Below are 20,699 nucleotides of genomic sequence, written 5' to 3' on the forward strand. Positions count from 1 at the left end.
ATTTTTTTAGGATACGCTTCAGAACCCGCAGCCTCCAATAGAACCCGCAGCCTCACAGTAACCTTCAATATTCTAATCTTGGTTAGCAGATTAATCTTCCTATTTTCCAAACTTTTTCAAATGTAGGAAAAACTTTGGGCCTTGACCATTCTACTTGTAGAATCTTCACTGTACTGAAGTTTAATAAAAATAAATCCAATCTTTCAGCCCTTAATTCTATGACAATCTACGTTAGTTCTGCCTAGGAATGACGTATGATAGACTTATCTATCAACAAGTGAAATGACATCATTTTTATACAATCCTAAAAATGGCTTATACCAGATTTACCTCTCACTCACTTGAACTATCTGTCTTGGCTTTTTCTTCAATTAGCCATGGCTGGATGCCCACAACTGCTTTATTTTACTTCAGTTTTAATTCAATATAAACGGACTCGGTCTCGGCCTTCGGCCTCGACACGTGACGGACAATATCCACTTGACTTTTTTACTAAAAATACTACCATGATAAGTGAAGCTGTCCACTTGATCGATCTCTTTGTTACCCAACATTGCCTTTTCATCTTCATTTATTATTAGCTTTAGTGACTTTTTTCTCTTAATTTTAATTTTTAAACCTATTCTAGCACCCTCAAGTCGCTAAGCCTCTAAAAGTTTATTCATTTTGCCCACACTTTCACCTAGGAAGATTAAATCATCAGCAGGATTATTTTTACTTCCCCATTTGATTCCGTGTCCTCCCATCGCCTTCCCTGTGCTCCTTAAGACATAATTCATTAGAATGATCCATATAAATAGGAATAGAACATAACCTTACTTACCTCCTGGTTTAATACGAAACCAGCTATTAATCTCATTTCCTAACTTAACCGCAGCAGTTTTATTCTCGTACATACCACTAATTACCTTAAATATTTTTGTCTGGTATACCCTTCGAGGATAAGACCTTCACTAAAACTCTCTTATCAGCTATATCAAACGTTTGCTCATAATCTATAAAATTGAGGACTAAATGTGTCTGATGACTCAGGCACTTCTCAATAATTAACCTAAGAGTGAAAATTTAGTCGACACATCCTCTACCCTTCCTAAGACCGGACTGTTATTCTTTTAAAACTTTGTCTATAGGATCTCTAAGTTTTAAAAGTATGATCATACTAAGTAATTTGCTAACCAAAGAAACCAGGCTAATGCCTCTATAATTACCACACTCACTCTTATCGCCTTTCTTATACAGAGGTTTAATTAGGGTTTTCCTAAAATTGCTAAGTACCTCCCCTTTTTCAAAAATGATGTTCATAATCTTCAGTAACTTATTTCTAACCTCAGAGCCACCATATCTAAGAAACTCATTTACTTCAATATCAGTACTGATGCCTTATTATTTTTTAATCCTTTTAGTACTGTCGCTAATACTTTCTCACAAAATAAATCTTCCTTCACATCCAAGGTGTCATTTTTTCATTTTTTGTTTCCCTTCCTCCTCATTACCTCCTCTTTGCCTCTTTACCACCTTCCTCTCTTTAACTCTTTTCTTATCACTGACTGTGGCCCCGTCCCTATCTTTAACTGGGACACGTCCAGATTGACTACTCCCTTTCAATTTATTAACATGCCAGTAGAATATTTTACTATTATGCCGTCTAGCTGCATCTTCCAGATCCTCGGTAATTTTATCAATGGTCTCCACTTCACACCTCTTTAGTTCATATTTTAATGGGTTCTCCACTTTCTTTATATTTCTCTTATTTTCATATGATATATCCCTCAGATAATTCTTGTGTAAGCCCCTCCTCCTCTCTTTTGAACATGAAGCATTTTCAATAAAGTTTCTAGCAGCGTTCCTAACTTTCTTCCCTGGGACAATATCAGCAATTCCACAAATTATTTTCCTAAAATTATTCCATTCATTTTCTACCTTGTCAAATTTCAAACCCTCTAGTTAAGCATTTGACTATTCCTGGAAAATTTCTCTCAAATTCCCATCCTGGTGTCTATCAATGTCATAGCTTCCCGGAAAGTAGTAATCCTTCTGAAATTTCAGGTTTAAATTCACCCTAGACACTACTAGATGTGTCTTTACTTTTCACAGCAATAACAGCACTTTTATATACTCTAGTGTCTTGTATTGATCTTGCCACTCTTTGGTTTACAATAACATAATCAATAAGGTTAACTGTCTTACTATCATGTTCATACCGTGTTAGCTTATGGGCCATAAATAAAAGTTCAAATAGGGATAAATCCTTTTAATAGACAGTGATAAATTTCACAAAAAAATACTAGATATTTCGGTCACATATGCAGTGGCGGTCATCAGTAGGAGTATTACTATTGATAACGGTCACTGCATATGTTACCAAAATATCTAGTATTTTTTGTGGAATTTATCACTGTCTATTAAAAGGATTTATCCCTATTTGAATTTGTATTTATCTTCATGAAAAGGCAGTGTGGTCTTCGAAATTATCTATAACATATGGGCCATTTTATGACCAAATACTGTATTAGTTATGACTAGATTTTTATGCCTGAAATGGCAGGAGTCTGTAGCCATTACTGTTTTCTTTTCTTAAACCAAATTTACGATAAATAAAAGTTGAAATAGGGATAAAATCCTTTTAATAGACAGTGATAAATTTCACAAACAGTGATAAATTTCACAAAAATACTAGATATTTCGGTCACATATGCAGTGACCGTCATCAGTAGTGGTCTCCGAAATTATCTACGTCATATTTATGGGGATGATTTAACCAAAAATGTTTATAAATATATAAAGACCCAGAAAAAACATGCAAATGTTATCAATCAGTTGGATTTTCTTCTAAAAGGCAGTGTGGCCTCCAAAATTATCTAAACCAAATTTACCTAGGCTAAACTACCATCTATCCCTATTTCTATTCACCTGGGCGTTAAAATCTCCTAATAATAACACTATATTTCTTCCTGGGAACCTGTCTATTTGTTCCTTTGATTGTAAGTGAAATTCATATGAGTCACTAAGATCTCCATCAGTCCGTTCTGCGGGGTTATATACTGTTATGATGAATACCCTGCACTTTTACTCATAAAATGAGCGATCAGCGCTTTATTATTAATGCCTCTCAACTTAAACAGGACTTGGCAGCTTCCTTATTTATCATGAACCCTACTCCCTGTCTATGTACACCATCCTTCCTGCCTGAGTAAATATATTCTATATCACCTAATTTCATGTTCCGTACCCCTGAGATATGTGTTTCTGAAACTCCTAATAAGCCAAGTTCAAAGCGTCTTAATTCGTGAGTCAAGATGTTGATACGATAGTCATTTTTTTAAAGTCGAAACATTCTAAGTTTCAATTTCATATGCTTTAAATCAATGAAATTATTTTGGCCTCAGAAAAAGCAATGGTCCCAGAACCAGTGCAGTATGTGGGCCAACATATCTTCCCATTCTACACAGAAGTGCTTAAGCCGGACAGTAAGAAGTCTCTGGGACCTAGATTTGAAAGCTTTGTGCAATTTTGGGCCCATCTTTGTCACAACGTGGTTTTCAGCACTTGATGATGCTCTTCTATCAACAAGAGTCGAAATCCTGTACAGACAATCTCAAGCCTATTACCTCCAACTCATTATATATTCAGGCCTACAAATATTATGCTTTGCGGGGAGGCAATCCATAGTAGATAAATTAGCCAGGAAGAAGTTTTTCAGCCCAAAAACGCCCACCAAAACAAACCATGCCCAGAAAGATCATCCATTAATCAAGATCCAGTGCGAATGATGTGTCGTTTACTAGGGTATAATTTCCTCAAGGGGTGCCACTCCTCAAGTTGGATTAGAGTTGACCGCCGTCTTGCAAGTACCTAGACAGGGTCAAGACTGTCTTTTCTCTTGTGCCTGTATTCTGACAGGCTCTTTGGCTAATCTATTATGACGAAATCTGTCTAAATGTGAGTTTAGTACATAGTTTTTTTGGATACAATTAATTTTTTGAACCGACTAATTCATTAACATGAAATAATATGTGGTTGAAAATAGATGAGGTTTTCAAAAGTCTGACTTTCAACTTACGAAATAGATATGGCTTCTCTGTAACTCAAAATCTCTTAGGAGGTTCTAGCGGAGTAATTGTAACTAACTTATATTTTGTTTGAAAAATTTTTTTCCGATGTGAATTAGAAAAAAATGTAAAAAACTTTTTAAATTGTTCTTCCTTTATTAGTTTTGAATTTGTCTTCATAACAGAGTGTATTTGTGTTTATTAATTCAATAAAAAAAAATACATCGTTTCATAAGATTTATCGTAGGCGTGTTATAACATATAATATTGCTCATTCACTCGCCAAGCCTCAAACTGCTGTTACTGCATACACATGTGAAGCAAGTCGCGTAAGTCAAAGATCGAACTTGACAGAGGTGTACACTTCCATTTACTAAGTCCTTAGCCTAGACTTTGCCTAAAGTGGTTCGGGAAAAAAAGAAACTCGGAAATCGAATCGTTGACAGTAAGTAAGTGCTCTCTTTTGTTGATGAGAGTGCTATATTTTCTGTTCTTTGCAAATTTCCCGAAGTCGTTTCCTTTTTAAAAAGCAACTAGGGGTTGGCTTTAAAATGTTCCACAAATTTTCATTTGACAGTTTATCGTTGCCTCTAATCTATGTCCTTTTAAGTGCAGCTTTATTCAACATGCAAAAAATACTTCTCATAAAAAACAAAAACCTTCCTCGTCCTTCGCAACACCAAAAACTGTTAATACTTTTTGTTTCTCTTCAGTGTTACAAGGGCTTCAGGGCAAATTTTGGGGCTAACATGAAGCTTCCCCATTTTTTTGTCGAGGATCTTGAGACATTAACCTATTGACACCATGGCCTTTTGCGTTGCTCTGTACACTGTTAAGCGATGCAAAAAATTAGAAAAGCTATTATTGAATGACTTTTTGGATAACTCTTCCCACTTCTTAGGACAATTTTAGCCCCCTAATCTGGAATTGTTTTTGCCCAAAAAGTGTGGAATTACATAAAGTGCATGATATTATACCCTAAAAATCCACTATTTATGAGGACTGGGGCTCTTCTGTAAATTTTTCTGACCGACTCCTTTACGTTTGAAGTCCAATTCAAATACGGCATGCTATCTTTTTTCTTTTTTTTATTGATCCCTGTGTCATTACGGTAAAGACAGGAGTAAGAACTGTCTCCAACGAGAAATAATCTATTCCAAAGTGAAAATTGAAATTTAACGTATTTTTAAAGATAAGAACTATCTACCGTGAAAATAAACTATTTCATAGACTTATTAAAATTACTTTCGAAACCTTGCCGCTTTTTCTTATGACCATAGGCAGCGCAATACCGCTGCGTAAGTAAAGAACGATGTTAGCACAATGTATTATTTATGTCTTTGTTTTAGACCAGGGAACTTCGTATCGAAGGAGTTGTCGTAGAAACTTCGAAAAAGGCTCATTCAATTGGAAATCGGAAGGGCTAGTGCCCTTTTTAATAGTAAAAAGTGATTGGAGGGCAACTAACCTCACTCTCACTCCCACCATTTACCCAAACATATCCAATCAAAATTTTGAGATAGCCATTTTGTTAAACGTAGTTTAAAGTTTATAAAATTAGGTATTTAAGGATGACACACCCCCCCCCCCCACAGCCCTCAGGGCAAGGGTTGTAAGTTATGCCCTGGGGGCATATAAGGTTTTTATAGAAAGTGTTGTCGTAGAAACTTCTAAAAGGGTTCATTTGATTGGAAATTGAAAGGGCTAGTGCCATTTTAAATTTGTCCAAAGTGATTGGACGAAAACTAACTCCCCTCTTACGCCCACCATTTCCCCAAACACATCCAATCAAAATTTTGAGACAGCCATTTTGTTCAACGTAGTTGAAAGTTCTAGAAATTATGTCTTGGAGGATGACAAACCCCCCACACCTCTCAGGGCAAGGGTAGTAAGCTATGTAAGAGCGTAAGAGGATGACAACCCCCCAGAACCCCAAGGGCAAGGATTGTAAGTTATGCCCTGGGGCAAGTAAGGTTCTTATAGGAAGTGTTGTCGTAGAAACTTCAAAAAGGGCTCATTCGATTGGAAATTGAACGGGCTAGTGCCATTTTTAATTTTTCGAAACTGATTAGACGGCAACTAACTCCCCTCTTACGCCCACCATTTCCCCAAACACATCTAATCAAAATTTTGAGACAGCCATTTTGTTCGACGTAGTTGAAAGTTCTGGGGATTATGTCTTTGGGGATGACAAACCCCCCACACCTGTCAGGCCTAAGGTTGTAAGTTATGCTCTGGGGTCGATTTGTGGTAGTTGCATGCTTGGTAGATTATATGATACTATTTTTATTCATTTTTGGTTTAATGTAGTTCTTTACTTTTTTTGAAAAACGTATTTTGTGGAAAAATATTTTTTAGTTAATTAAATAAAAAACGAGTTTTTGCAGCTGAAAGTAAAGAGCAATAATAAAACTTAAAATATAAAAAAATTATTACGTATACGAGGGGGATTGCCCCCTCCTCAACACCTCCCACTTCACGCTAAAGTTTTTCAGCATTTAAAAAAAAGTTATTTATTGTTCTAATTAAACAACCCCTATGTTTCCGGAGTCGTTTTTAAAGAATTGGGACAGAAATTAAACATTAGCGTAAAAAGCAAGTTATTGAGGGGGACAACCCCCCTCGGATATTTAAGAATTCCTGTTCATTTTAAGTTTTAATATTGCGCCTTACTTTCAGGTGAAAAAACTTATCCTTTTTTTAAATAACGCCAGAAAATCTGGCTCTGCCTCCACGGAAAAATCCCCCTCCCCACTGAATTATCCTCTGGACAATTCAATCCTGGTGAAAATTTACCCCGGACAATTACCCTTAACACCTCCACGCGTAAAATTGAGGAAGTAAAGAGAAAGCAAGACATATATAGAAATTTCGTATAGGAATTCTGGCAAATTCCCACAGTATACAATTTCCCTTTGAAAAGTTCACCCCCTGGAAAATTCCCTCTCCATAGAAAATTCTCCCTGTGCAAAGCACCCCCAGCAAAACATTTGTCCTCCCGTCCCCGCCCGAAAAATGTATTCTTACTTCCCAAAATACTAATCATTGGCAGCGCAATAGCGCTGCCTAAGTAAATAACGATGTTGGCACAATGTATTTTTTTTTTCTTTAGACCAGGGCACTTCGTATCGAAGGATTTGTCGTAGAAACTTCGAAAAGGGCTCGTTCGATTGGAAATTGGAATAGCTAGTGCCCTTTTTAATAGTCGAAAGTGATTGGAAGGCAACTAACACCATTTCCACTCCCACCATTTCCCCAAACACGTCCAATCAAAATTGTATATATCCATTTTGTTCAACGTAATTGAAAGTTCTGGAAATTATATCTTTGAGCAGGACACTCCCCCAACAGTCTTCAGGACAAGGGTTATAAGTTATGCACTGTGGGCATATACGTTCTTTACTGAAAGCTTTGTCGTAGAAACTTGAAAAAGGGCTCATTCAATAGGAAATTCAAAGGGCTAGTGCCCTTTTTAATATTCGAAAGGGATTAGAGGGCAACTAACCCCCCTCTCACGCCCACCGTTTCCCCAAACACATCCAATCAAAATTTTTAGATAACTATTTTGTTCAACGTAGTTGAAAGTTTTGGAAATTAGGTCTTTAAGGATGACAACTCCCCACCCCACAGCCCTCAAGGCAGGGGTTTTAAGTTGTGCCCTGGGGACATATAAGGTTCTTATAGAAAGCGTTGTCGTATAAACTTCCAAAACGGCTCATTCTGTTGGAAATTTAAATGGCTTGTGCCCTTTTTAATAGTTGAAAATGATTGGAGGGCAACTAACCCCCTCTCACACCCACCATTTCCCCAAACACATACAATCAAAATTTTGAGACAGCCAGTTTTTCAACGTAGTTGAAAATTCTGGAGATTGTGTTTTTGAGGATGATAATCCCACCCCCAACAGCCCTCAGGGAACAGGTTGTCAGTTATGTCCTGGGGGTATATAAGGTTTTTTATAGAAAGCTATGTTGTAGAAACTTCAAAAGGGGATCATTCGATTGGAAATTGAAAGGGCTAGTTCCCTTTTTAATAGTCGAAAGTGTTGAAGGGCAACTAACCTCCCTCTCCCACCCACCAGTCCTCCAAACATACCTAGTCAAAGTTTTGAGCTAGCTATTTTTTTCAACTTATTTGAAAGTTCTGGAAATAAGGTCTTTGAGGATGATAACCCCCTGAGAGCCCTCAGGGCAAGGGTTGTAAGTTATGCCCTAGGGGCATTCATGGTTTTTGTAGAACTTGTTGTTGTAGAAACTTCAAAAAGGTTCATTTGATTGGAAATTGAAAGGGCTAGTGCCCTTTTTAATAGTCGAAAGTGATTGACCGACACCTAACCCCCCTCTCACGCCCACCATTTCCCCAAACACATCCAATCAAAATTTTCAGATAGTTGTTCGTTTTAGATAAGTGTTGTCGTAGAAACTTCAAAAACGGCTCATTCGATCGGAAATTGAAATGGCTAGTGCCCTTTTTAATAGTCGATGGAGATTTGAAGGCAACGAACACCGCTTCCGATCCAACCATTTCCCCAAACACATTCAATCAAAATTTTGAGATAGCTATTTTGTTCAACACAGTTGAAAGTTCTCAAAATTGTGTCTTTGAGCAGGACACTCCCCCTACAGTCTTCAGGGCAAGGGTTATAAGTTATGATTTGGGGGCACATAAGGTTTTTATTGAAAGCTTTGTCGTGGAAACTTGGAAAAGGGCTTATTCGAATGGACATTGAAATGAATAGTGCCCTTTTAAATAGTCGAAAGTGATTGGAGGTTAACTAACCCCCCTCTCACGCCCACCTTTTCCGCAAATACATCCAATCAAAATTTTTAGATAGCCATTTTGTTCAGCGTAGTTGAAAGTTTTGGAAATTAGGGTTTTGAGAATAACAACCCCCCCGCCCACAGCCCTCAGTGAAAGGGTTGTAAGTTATGCCCTGGGTGCAGATTAGGTTTTATAGAAAGGGTCGTCGTAGAAACTTCGAAAAGCGCTCATTCGATTGGAAATTGAAATGGCTAGTGCCCTTTTTAATAGTTGAAAATGATTGGAGGGCAACTAACCCTCTCTCACGCTCATCGTTTCCCCAAACGCATAAAATGAAATTTTGATATAGCTATTTTGTTCAACGTAGTTGAAAGTTTTGGAAATTTACTTTTTTTTTTTACCACTAATGGCAACAAGGTAAATAGCAGAATAATATATAAGAGAAAAAAGACACAAACAACGAAATAAATATACAGTCAAGACACAAAAAAATATATACACTCAAGATAAAAAAAGTAAGCGAAAAAAAAAAAAAACACACAAACTACGAAAAAAATATATACACTCAAGACCGTGAAACGGTGGTAGTTGGTTTGTATCTATATCTAATAGCTTTCTACTCAACACGGCAATTTTCCCGAAAACATCATTCAATCCGAATCTTGACATTATCTTCCCAATGCTGTACCAAGGAGGGAGAAAAAGAAGGAAATTAAAAAATCGAAAGTACTGGACATGCAAAGAAGAGCCATCTTTCTTTTTTAACAGAGGGTAAAAACCAGGAAGGTACAGAACTGAATGATTATAAAAAACCGAATATTATGTACATAAGGCTTTAGGATTATATATTCTTCTATTTCCAACAATCCTAGAGTAATTATGTGTTTGAGAATACCCCCCCCCCCCTCCCAGAGCCCACAGGGAAAAGGTTGCATGTTAACCCTGGGGGCATATATGGTTTTTATAGAAAGCGTTGTCGCAAAAATTTCAAAAAATGGTTCATTCGATTGGAAATTGAAAGGGGTATTGCCCTTTTTAATAGTCGAAAGTATTCGGATGGAGAATCCCCCCTCCCACGCCCACCATTTCCTTAAACATTTGCGATCAACATTTTGATACTGCCATTTTGTTCAACGTCGTTGAAAGGTCTAGAAATTATGTCTTTGAGGATGACAATCCTCCCCTCATAGCCCTCAGGACAAAGGTCTTAAGTTATGCCCTTGGGGCATATAACGTTTTTATAGAATGTTTTGTCGTAAAAACTTCAAAAATGGCTCATTTGATTGGAAATTGAGAAGACTAGTGCCTTTTTTATTAGTAGAAAGTGATCAAAGGGCAAATCCCCCCGTGCCCACAATTTCCCCAAACACTTCCAATCAAAATTTCGAGATAGTCATTTTGTTCAGCGTATCAGAACGGTCTGGAAATTATGTCTTTGAGGATAAAAAAAAACCAGCCCTCAGGCTAAGGGTTGTGAGTTATGCCCTGGCGACATATAAGGTTTTTATAGAAAACATGGTCATATAAACTTCGGAGGCGGCTCATTGGATTGGTAATTAGACGCTCTAGTGTTCTTTTTAAGAGTCAAAGCGATCGAAGGGCAGCTATCCCTCCCCCCCCCCCACACACACACACACGTCGTGTTGTCCCGAAATACATCTAATAGAAATTTGAGATGGCTATTCTGTTCAAAATGGTCTAAATATCATACAACAATGCCTTTGGGGTTGAAACAATCCCCAGAGATTAGGGACAAGGGTTGTAAGCTATGCCCAGGGGGTATTTAAGATTTTTATGGAAGGGATGGTTGTTTAACTTTAGAAGAGGCTCAGTCTTTCTCCCTGAAAAAGACTATGTCAATATAAAACAAACAGAAATTAATTTTTTTTAAACTTTTCAACAAAATAAGTTGTTTTTTTTTTAAGTAAAGAACTCCATTCAACCAAAATGAACAAAAATAGAATCAAATAATATACAAAGACTACAACTACCATAAATCAGTATCAATAAATAAATAAAACCCAAAACAAACAGAAATTAATATACATAAGAGTCAAACTCAAAACGAGCAGAAATTAATAGGAATAGGGTTCTAAACCCCAAGCTTTCTAAAAGCCAGAATATAATTTGTACTCTACTGAAAAAAAATACTTTTAAATGTTTTCGCTTTTATAACTTTAAGAAATCAAAAATAAATTAAGATTTTAAGGAATAAATATCAGCATATATATATTAAACTGGCAATGCAGATTTTTTTCAGTAAATTCATTTGAATTTTTTCAGTAAAGTACAAATTATATTCTAGCTTTTAGAAAGTTTGGGCTTGACTCTTATTTATTTTAATTTCTGTTTGTTTTGGGTTTCATTTATTTATTGATACTGATTTGTGGTAGTTGTATTCTTGGTAGATTATTTGATTCTATTTTTGTTCATTTTGGTTGAATGGAGTTCTTTGCTTTTTTTTAAAAACTAATTTTGTTGAAAAAGTTTTTTTTAATTAATACTATACAAATACTATAGGTAAACAATGAGCAAATTTATAACTTAAAGACCTTTCCCCAGGGGCTGTGGGGGGTCGTATTATCTCCAAAGACATATTTATTAGGCTTTTCAACTATGCTAAAAAGAAAAGCAATCTGAGAATTTTGAGAGGACGATTTGGGGGGAAGACTGAAGTGGGAGGGGGCCTAGTTATCCTTCAATTTTTGGTCAATTAAAAAGGGCGCTATAACTTTTGATTTCCGTTAGAATGAACCCTTTTCCGATGTTCCCCCTCTGTAAAAAAAAAAAAATAAAATAAAAAAACACATCTATGATCATTCTTTCGGGCCAAAGTTCAAATTTCCACATTTTTTAGATAGGAGCTTGAAACCTCTACAGTAGGGTTCTCTGATAATCTGAATCTGATCTTGCGATTTTCATTAAGATTTTATGAATTTTAGGGGGTATTTCCCCCTTTTTCAAAAATCAGGCAAATTTTCTCATGCTTGTAACCTTTTATGGGTATAACTAAACTTAATAAAACTTATATTTGAAATCAGCATAAAAATTCAATTCTTTTGATATATCTGTTGGTATCAAAATTCTGGGTTTTTGAGTTTCGGTTACTATTGAGCCGGGTTGCTCCTTACTTACAGTCCGCTACAACGAAGTGTTTGAAAGAGAGAGCTTGAAGCATTTATGATCGAGCGCCTTGAACAAGATAGTATTTAGCATCCGCAATAGTATTTTAAACCCTGTGCTACTTAATTTTAGAGTGTAACTGTTGCATGTTAAATTTAGCAATCCCTTTTCTTGAAAAAAAAGGTTAACAAGTGCTTTATAGGAGTATTGACTGAATTTGTTGAAATTTACGTCGTTTGCTGTGCCTTTTATTACATGCACTTTCTGAAAAACACTTAAACTGATTCGCAGCCAGGAATAGTTGCATTATTTACTGTTAGTACTAATCTATGATGACTTTTGCCACTATAGTCCTACTATCTAATTTATCCTCTGGATAGCCCAAGCAGTAACACATGGGTCATGTTCCAAGCATCAAGACTATAGAATATACAACTTTGTTTGAGTTGTTTCATTTCCTCCTCCTATCTTGACGGTTAAATCTTACTTTGAGATTATATCTATCCTACTGTAAATGTTGTATTAGCTTTTCTAAGGATACCAGTGTTCAGTGGTGCCAATTCACGAAAATGTAGGGGGGGGGGCAATGTTTTTTTTCAATTTTGTTTAATTAAGGTTCCAAAAAAAAAACATTGAGCAAACATACCTAAAACAGGGGGTAGCGACGACTTCGCTGCTTGGCAAAATCGTCGACTAATATATCCAAATCCAGTTTCTTTAACTCCTGTTTCTCAATGGTCATTATCATGAGATCGCTGAGTCTGTCATTTCCCATCGTCGATCGTAGATAGTTCTTCACACGTCCTTATGCTGAGAAGAATCGTTCATTGATGGCAGTGGTCACAGACAAAGTAGCAACTAGCTTCATCAGTTTTAGCACTGCTGAATAGGCAACTGGGAGGTTGGATAAGATTTCGATAGCTCGAAGAAGATCCATTTTTGAAATGTCACGTTTGACAGATGCAGCTTTGCAAGAGAAAGCTGGGATATATTCATAGCTTTTTCCACTTTCGAAAGTTCGAGAAAAATGGAACTTGAGGGGTCGAAGGCAGATAAAGTGTCGAGCAGAGGCTATTTGCATGAAACGTTGGTCCATCTCACTCGTGAAACGGTCTGTTACCTCAAAGTACAGAAGTTTACTGGAGTCTGATTGAGCTGGCTGACTGGTATTGCGTTAACCGGTTGTTGAGTTTGAAAGAAAGTTTCTGAGACGAATGGTCTTCGAGCACTGGTTTTAGATTGTGGAGATTTCGATTCCTGGATATCGTATAAAGCCAGGAATTCGGTTATGTTCCTGCTTAAGTTGTTCCATTCATTATCATTTCTAAGCTTTTGGAGTATCTCCTATGTCCCAGAAATCAGTGCAAGTCCCTTAGAAATCATAAAACTTTCGGATTGAAGTTGCTTTGATAAACAATTTACAATGACTAATACTTTTTCCATTATGTGCAAAGTTGAGACAAAAGAGGCAGATTTGATTTTGTCCAGTAGTCCTTTTGCCTCAAAAGCTCGCCGTTGGAACTATCAGAGACTGTGGCAAGCACAGCAACAATACAATCAAATCTTGCCTTTACCTTTAAAATAGAGCAAACTGCGTAACACCAGTGAGTCTGAACGGTCCTCTCAAGCTCCAAGACTTTTTGCCCGCGAATTCGCTGGGGTTCCACAAATAACTCGTGTCGAGTATTGCTGCGTGAACAAATGCGTAAAGTCTTTGCGCCACAGAGAAAAATTCTGAAAGTTCATTGATATTTTTTAGGCAGTCAGTCAAAACCAAGTTTAATCTGTGGGCGTGACAGTGTACATAAACTGCATGAGGTATCTTCTCCCTAAGCTTTGCTTAAACTCCGTTAAATTCCCCACTCATAACGAATGGGCCGTCATAACATTGGACAATACACTGCATCAAATCTACACCAAGCTTTTCTATAGTTTCACAAATTGAGATGGATAAGCTCTCGGCGTCTAATTTGTGCATGTGATAGCAGCCAATTGGTCGCTCCACTTCTTTTCCATTTGATATGTACCTGAGTAGGATCGCTAATTGTTCTTTTCTAGAAACGTCTTTTGTCTCGTCGACAAGAATAACAAAGTAATTAGCTGATTTTACTTCTGAAATAATGTCTTGGCGCAAAGCATTTCCTATCAATGTAACTGCGTCATTTTGGTACTGATGACTGCAATAGTGACCATACGGCGCTGTAACTGGGCCTTCAGCTTTTTGTTGCCTGTAGACATTTCCTCCATCAATTCAACAAAATTACCCCGGTTTGCAGATGTTTCTGATTCGTCATTACCCCTCAAAGCAAGATCCTGGCGGCCAAGAAAGCAAATAGCGCGAAAAATGTACTTCACATTTATTTTCCGGAGCCTCTTGAGATCTGGATTGAATTAAGGCATTCGCTATAGATTTCAAAGTATCAGTACTATTTGTCTTAAATTCCGTCCATGCTGGCGTACAATGCCTGTGTCCTTCAGAGCCCTCATGTTGCTTTAATAGAGCAGAACTGCCTTTACACTTGCAAAATCCTGACTCAATGAAAGCCCTTTTTCCAGCAGTTTCTCCAGCCCTTAGAGTCTCCATAGAAAAATGGCGGCAAGCAAAACAAAACACAGAATTCAAGTTCTTTGAGCATTCAATCCATTCATAAGTCTTATAGTAATTTGAACTGAATTTCCTTCCGTTAGAAGTGGAAGCCGGATATTTCTCAAGAATAGGTTGAGCTGGTTTGTCGTGATCCGTCATAGAGGTATCTGAGAGAGGTTTTTGACTGCTACTGCTAGTGGATCCCGCAAGGGATTCAGGGATGTAGACCAAACTTTCATGTTGATCTGAGCCAGTTATTGTTCCGCTTGTTTCCGAAGGACTGTCACAGGTGGGTGAATTTATCTCTACTAACCTTGACACTTTGGGTGCTGACACTATTTCCAGTTTCTTCATTTTTCTTTCGCATTTTCACCGCTAAGAAATCCAAAGTTTGTTGTCGCTTTTTATTCATACTTTGTTTATGAAGTCTTCAAAAGAAACAATAAAGAAATACTGACCAGCTGAAGTTTAGCTTTTAATGAACCCTACTCATAAATCATATTTCTGGTCGAGGATTGGTTAACAAAATAGCATAGAAGCGCTCTTAGACATTTCAAAACGAGATTGTCTCCAAGTCGTAGAATTAGGGTGGTACAAGAGTGGAAAAGACGGGACATTTCAAAACAAAATCATCAAAAAGTAACAGTGCTATTTAATAGCTGTGAAAAACGATGCACAGGGGCGACAAATAAAAACGACCAGTTAGCCAGTCTTGCTGGTTTAATATAGCACATAACTAAAACAGAAAATAGATGTGAAATATAAATGAAAGGTAATTTTCAAAGTCTAGGGAGGGGCATGGCCCTCCTGCCCCCCACCCCCCCGAATTGGTGCCTTTTCCAGTGTTGTATACTCTCATCTTGCAAACGAAGATGTAGTTTTTCTCAAAACTGCATTTTATTTTAATGTTATGTTTTGCTAGTTATAAAAACCACATGGCTATAAAAATTGGCTTTCAAATGAGCCCCTAAACATCTGTCTATTATGTTTCAGTGCCTCACTAAAGACGCAGAATAATAAAAAAGGAGAATAAAAAAGGAAGACATGTCCTTGCTTCCCATGTGAAAAGGTGATCTTTTTCGTTACTCAAAATGGGAAGTGTAGTTCTCCTAAATGGGTTTTAGGCTATAGTGATTCCAATGGCGTAGTTTTCATTTCGATCATACGTCGCTTTCGGGGTATTTTCAGAGTATTAATCGAAATTCCCATAAATTTGTTGTTGCAACAAACTTTTACCATTCAGATTAATCGAAATTATAGTTACCGTTCCTGAATCAACTTCAAACGGTGATTCTTCTTCAGTTGGCAGTTTTTAAAGGCGTTTTCAAGTTTTCGGTTACTATGGGCTAGAGTAGCCTACGTTCTTTACTAGGTTGTAGCTTGCTGCAAACGTAATTTGAATCGGTTTTTTCGGTGATGTGTTTACAAGTGCTTGTATTCAAGAATTTTCACTCTTTCTTCATCATCTTCCATTCTATATATTATGTGCCTCTTTCTGACTAGCCTATTGTGTATGGTTTTGATTTGGTCAATTAAATTGGTAGCCACTTCGGTCTTCCTTTGTTTATTAAAAAAAAAATTACATTTCGCATTTACTTATAATAAATGTATACCTTCTTCCAGAATTAACTAGCCTCACTGACCATCAAGCGGGACGCTTCCTTTTTCCAATTGAAATGTCTGCATAATTTCAAAAAAGAAAAGGCAAAAAGCGAGTGAAAAAGACAAGAAAATAGAAAAATAATGCGAATGTTCATCCTGTATCAAACAAGGCTTCTTCGTGGCGGAAGATATTCAAAACCCACAGAACCAGAAGCAGCATAAAAATATGGGACCTAATTGATAAAAATAAGACAACAGAGATGAAAACTATAAATAATTAAAAAAAAATAAAGGTAAAATTGTTAATATTGAAAGAATAAAATAATCAAATATTATGTTGAAAATAGGCCTATGTGTCTTCTTTATATTTCATTTGGTTTTTATTCTGGTTTAATTTTCTTGTTTTTTTTCTGTTTCCGTTCTATTTCACATTTTTCATGTTACTTAGGTCACTGGGAATGTTAGGGCCACAAGGAAACCAAGGGTTCTACCAGTGCAGGCATGGGACCAATAATTTGTTCTCAAGTCGACGCCAAGTGCATAAGCCGACTCGCAACCGGACAATAGAAAGTATCTGGGAATTTAGATGAATAGAAGTTGTGTGTAAGCCTGGGTCCTTCAAGATCACTCGGGCATTTTTTGGATTTGATGATGTACTCCTGTCAACAAGTTTTGACACCCTACACAACCAATCACATGCTTATTACCTTTGACTCATTGTGTCCATACCTGTAAATATTGTATTGCAAAGGGATTGCATTCCACAATGACATAGCACAGAAGGAGGTTAAATGATTCCCATAAAACCAAACTCAAACAAATAAAACAGAGAAGAAAAAATTATTACTAAAAATACGGTGAGATGTTGTGTTTTTTTTACTAGGAGTAGTTTCCTCAAGGGACCCAGGATGCTCTTGGTAGTAGAGGTTCTTGTTTAGAAAGGTCATGAAAGATCCAACGTGACGCTGCTCATAGGCTGCACGAGCAGGGTTCCCCTTACGTCAATAGGGACAGATAATGCACGGTGGATGCATATCTTTGTGTGTTAGTTTTTTTGCATGGATTTTAAGGTAAGCCTAGATGAATAATTTATATGGTAACAGATATACACATGAGCGCCACCAGTAAGTTTTCCAGTGCGCAAGTGCTACCGGAAGTTTTTTGTTTTTTTTACCGAGATTCAAATAGGAAAATTTCTTGTGCTCCTACTTTATACTTTTTAACGTATTGTTTTTTTTTATAGCAGGGCCGTTGCTCCCCCCCCCCTCCTTACTGTTATCCATGGATTGAAATGTGTTTGTGAATCTCTGAAACAGAATCTGCCAGGAAGTCACTAAAAAGATGTTGTCTTTTTCAGGATGGACAAGGGTCATCAATGAGTGCAAAAGAAACATCTGATCCTGAAACGATGCTTAAATTCTTGCGTTCTGCCGTTTTTTACCTTCTGACAGACCATGAAAACCACAGAAACCACTTAAAAGCCGTCCAGAGTATCCTAGGGTTTTCTCCTCAAGAACGTTTGTTGGTTGATAAAGCGTCAAAAAATTGGTTTGGCTGAGATTGCGATTGTCGTATAATTTGTTTTTGGACTATCACCTTTTCAGAGCTGTCGGACCCTATAAAAATAAAGGTTTAAACAGTGATATTTCTTTATCATTGATAGGTCGTCATGCAAACTTACATTGATTACAACCATTTTCCTGATTGTCAGTATTGTGTCCAGTAACTGTGAATTTCCGGTGTGATAAATACCAGAGAAGACATTATCGAAGTAACTTGAAACTAGACCAGTGGCTCCCAACTAATTTCGGGCCTTGCCTCACCCGAGAATTTTTTAAAATCTTCTGGTGTCCTCCCCCCTTTAATATTTAAATTTTGTTATTTAAAATTTTACGAGTATCCATCTGAAGGAAGCTTAAAATGCCATTAACTTGGTATCTCTTTTCAGGTCGTCCTCTTGACATATTTTTTGCTAATGAAAAATATGCCTGCATAAAGCCTATTTTATGCAATGCATGACGTTATTGCAATACTATCATGTATCTTTTTTGCTATTTATATGCATATGAATGTGACGTTATTCACAAGGGAAGAGTATTTTTTTCAAAAATTAAGGTTCTAAAGTATAGTTAGCCAAAGGATGCACCTCTTACCCATGACCCACCAAAATATTGCCATGTTCCACCATGCCATGTTCAGTTATGAAGATATGAACGTGACGGTATTCACAAGGAAAAAGTTTTTTGAAAAAAATTAAAGTTCTAAAGTATAGTTAGCCAAGGGATGCACGTCTTACCCATGAGCCACCAAAATATTGCCATGTTCTACCATGCCATTTTCAGTTATGAAGTTATGAATGTGACGTTATTCACAAGGAAAAGCTTTTTTTCAAAAATTAAGGTTCTAAAGTATAGTTAGCCAAAGGAAGCACGTCTCTCCCATGACCCCCCAAAATAATGCCATGTTCCACCATGTCGTGTTCAGTTATGAAGTTATGAATGTGACGTTATTCACAAGGAAAAGGTTTTTTTTCAAAAATTAAGGTTCTAAAGTATAGTTAGCCAAAGGATGCACGTCTTACCCGTGACCCACCAAAATAATGCCATGTTCCACCATGCCATGTTCAGTTATGAAGTTATGAATGTGACGTTATTCACAAGGAAAAGGTGTTTTTTTTTAAGGTTCTAAAGTATAGTTAGCCAAAGGATGCACGTCTTACCCATGAGCCACCAAAATAATGCCATGTTCCACCATGTCATGTTCAGCTATGAAGTTATGAATGTGACGTTATTCACAAGGAAAAGGTTTTTTTTTAAATTAAGGTTCTAAAGTATAGTTAGCCAAAGGATGCACGTCTTACCCATGAGCCACCAAAATAATACCATGTTCCACCATGCCATGTTCAGTTATGAAGTTATGAACGTGACGTTATTCACAAGGAAAAAGTTTTTTTTTAAAAATTAAGGTTCTAAAGTATAGTTAGCCAAGGGATGCACGTCTTACCCAAGAGCCACCAAAATATTGCCATGTTGCACCAGTGGGGCCTGCACCCCGCGTTGGGAATCACGGATCTAGACGATCTAGACCATCAAATAGCCTAAGAAACTATGTTACCATTAAGTATTAATGGTAAATCTCTGCAGTTTTCAGACTAGGGCATCGGGATCAGGAATCTTGTCTCAAATCTTTGACGATATTGCATCAGTATTTCTATTTGGTTGCCATGAGCGTAGCAAAGGATAGCGCTGGGCAACGGAGTGAAAAACAAAATGGTTTAATTTAAAGCGAAGTAACCTGAACAATAAATTAAGATTTGAATATTGTACTAGAATATTAGAACTTGAATATTTAGTAAGTTTTATGCCTCCGTTTTTTGTTGTTTTTTGTGTGTTTTTTTTCTTATCTTTTGAGTCTAAAATATTTGAAACAAGGAAAACAATTGTTTTGTTTAAACTTTGTTCAAAGAATAAATATTCAAAGAAAAGTAAAAAACCTAAATTAAACCTACGTCAATGATTGCTGAGACTTCTTGGAATGAATATAATTATATATTAAACAATCAGTTTACTTTCATTAGTTCTTTTCAGTAATCTTGACTATTATGGTAATTTTCTTTCTTTCTTTGCTGTTGCTTGTATTGACAAACCAAAACCTCGCCTTTAAAAATACATATCATTTTCAATGAAATGCAAATGAGATTCAAGCCGTTGAAAGATTTTGAGAGAGAGGGAAGGTAACAGGTAGCGCCACTCCTGTTTGTAAGCCTTGATTAGCCTTGATTTTTTTTTTTTTTTTTTTTTTTTTTTATGGTATGACAAATAAAGACATACTGTTGGAAATAAAAAAAAATATTTTTTAGTGCAGTGCAAATGACACTGTCTTTTAAAAGCCTTAGGGGGTGTTAACCTTATTCCTGTTTGTGGTCATTTCTGTTAATTTTAAGTTTGTTTTGAATATTCATTGCAATTTTTGTTCGTTTTGGGTCTTATACCATCAAATTTTGGGTGGATGGGGAAGGAGATGATTATTCAAGTTTATTAAAAATATGTGTAGTTTTTAACTTATAATAGGAATGAAGCCATCCAGACTCCCATTCCTGTTAAAACCTTGAATGTAGGCGAATATCGATCGATCCTTTTATTACAAGATTCTTGTTGCATTGTATTTTTGTTGCTGCTTTTTTGTTTAAATAAGCATATAAATAAATATATTTTGAGCTCATGTATTGAAGAGTTTGCTATTTGAAAAATAAAAATAGGATGTCAAGAATCAATGCAACCAGATTTGTATCCCGATTGATGGTCCTTTAGCTCTGAATTTTAATTAAGGTGTCTTTATAGCCTGAAACTTTAAAGCAGATCACCATTTTAAAACGTCGAATATTTTGCACGACGAATCAAAATAATCATATTTTCTTCCACAATTTATTTTCCTTGACAAGCTTCCAAGTCAAAGCCCCCACCCTCAAATGAAAATTTTAAATCTACCCCCCTCCCCTAGTCCAATATTCAATATACTGCCTTAAGCTATTCCGAAGACATTTGAAATAATTCGGAAAATCAGGTGCACATAACGTC

General features: G+C 36.6%; 1 protein-coding gene across 2 annotated transcripts in view; it reads left to right on the plus strand.

Annotated features, from left to right (window-relative positions):
- The window catches only part of qtc (GRIP domain-containing protein quick-to-court), a 110,904-nt gene extending 93,145 nt beyond the window's left edge, over positions 1–17,759 (plus strand). The window contains exon 7 of one of the 2 annotated variants that reach the window (XM_089089670.1): positions 17,480–17,759. In XM_089089670.1, coding sequence (XP_088945796.1) covers positions 17,480–17,680 — 201 coding nt within the window. In that variant the 3' untranslated portion in view covers positions 17,681–17,759. The remainder of the gene's footprint in view (positions 1–17,479) is intronic. The other variant, XM_089089671.1, reaches the window with a different exon arrangement.
- Positions 17,760–20,699: the final 2,940 nt, after the last annotated feature.

This window comes from Artemia sp. Qi Xiang Cuo, chromosome 5 (genome assembly GCF_049724085.1).
Source record: "Artemia sp. Qi Xiang Cuo chromosome 5, ASM4972408v1, whole genome shotgun sequence".
NCBI lineage: Eukaryota > Metazoa > Arthropoda > Branchiopoda > Anostraca > Artemiidae > Artemia > Artemia sp. Qi Xiang Cuo.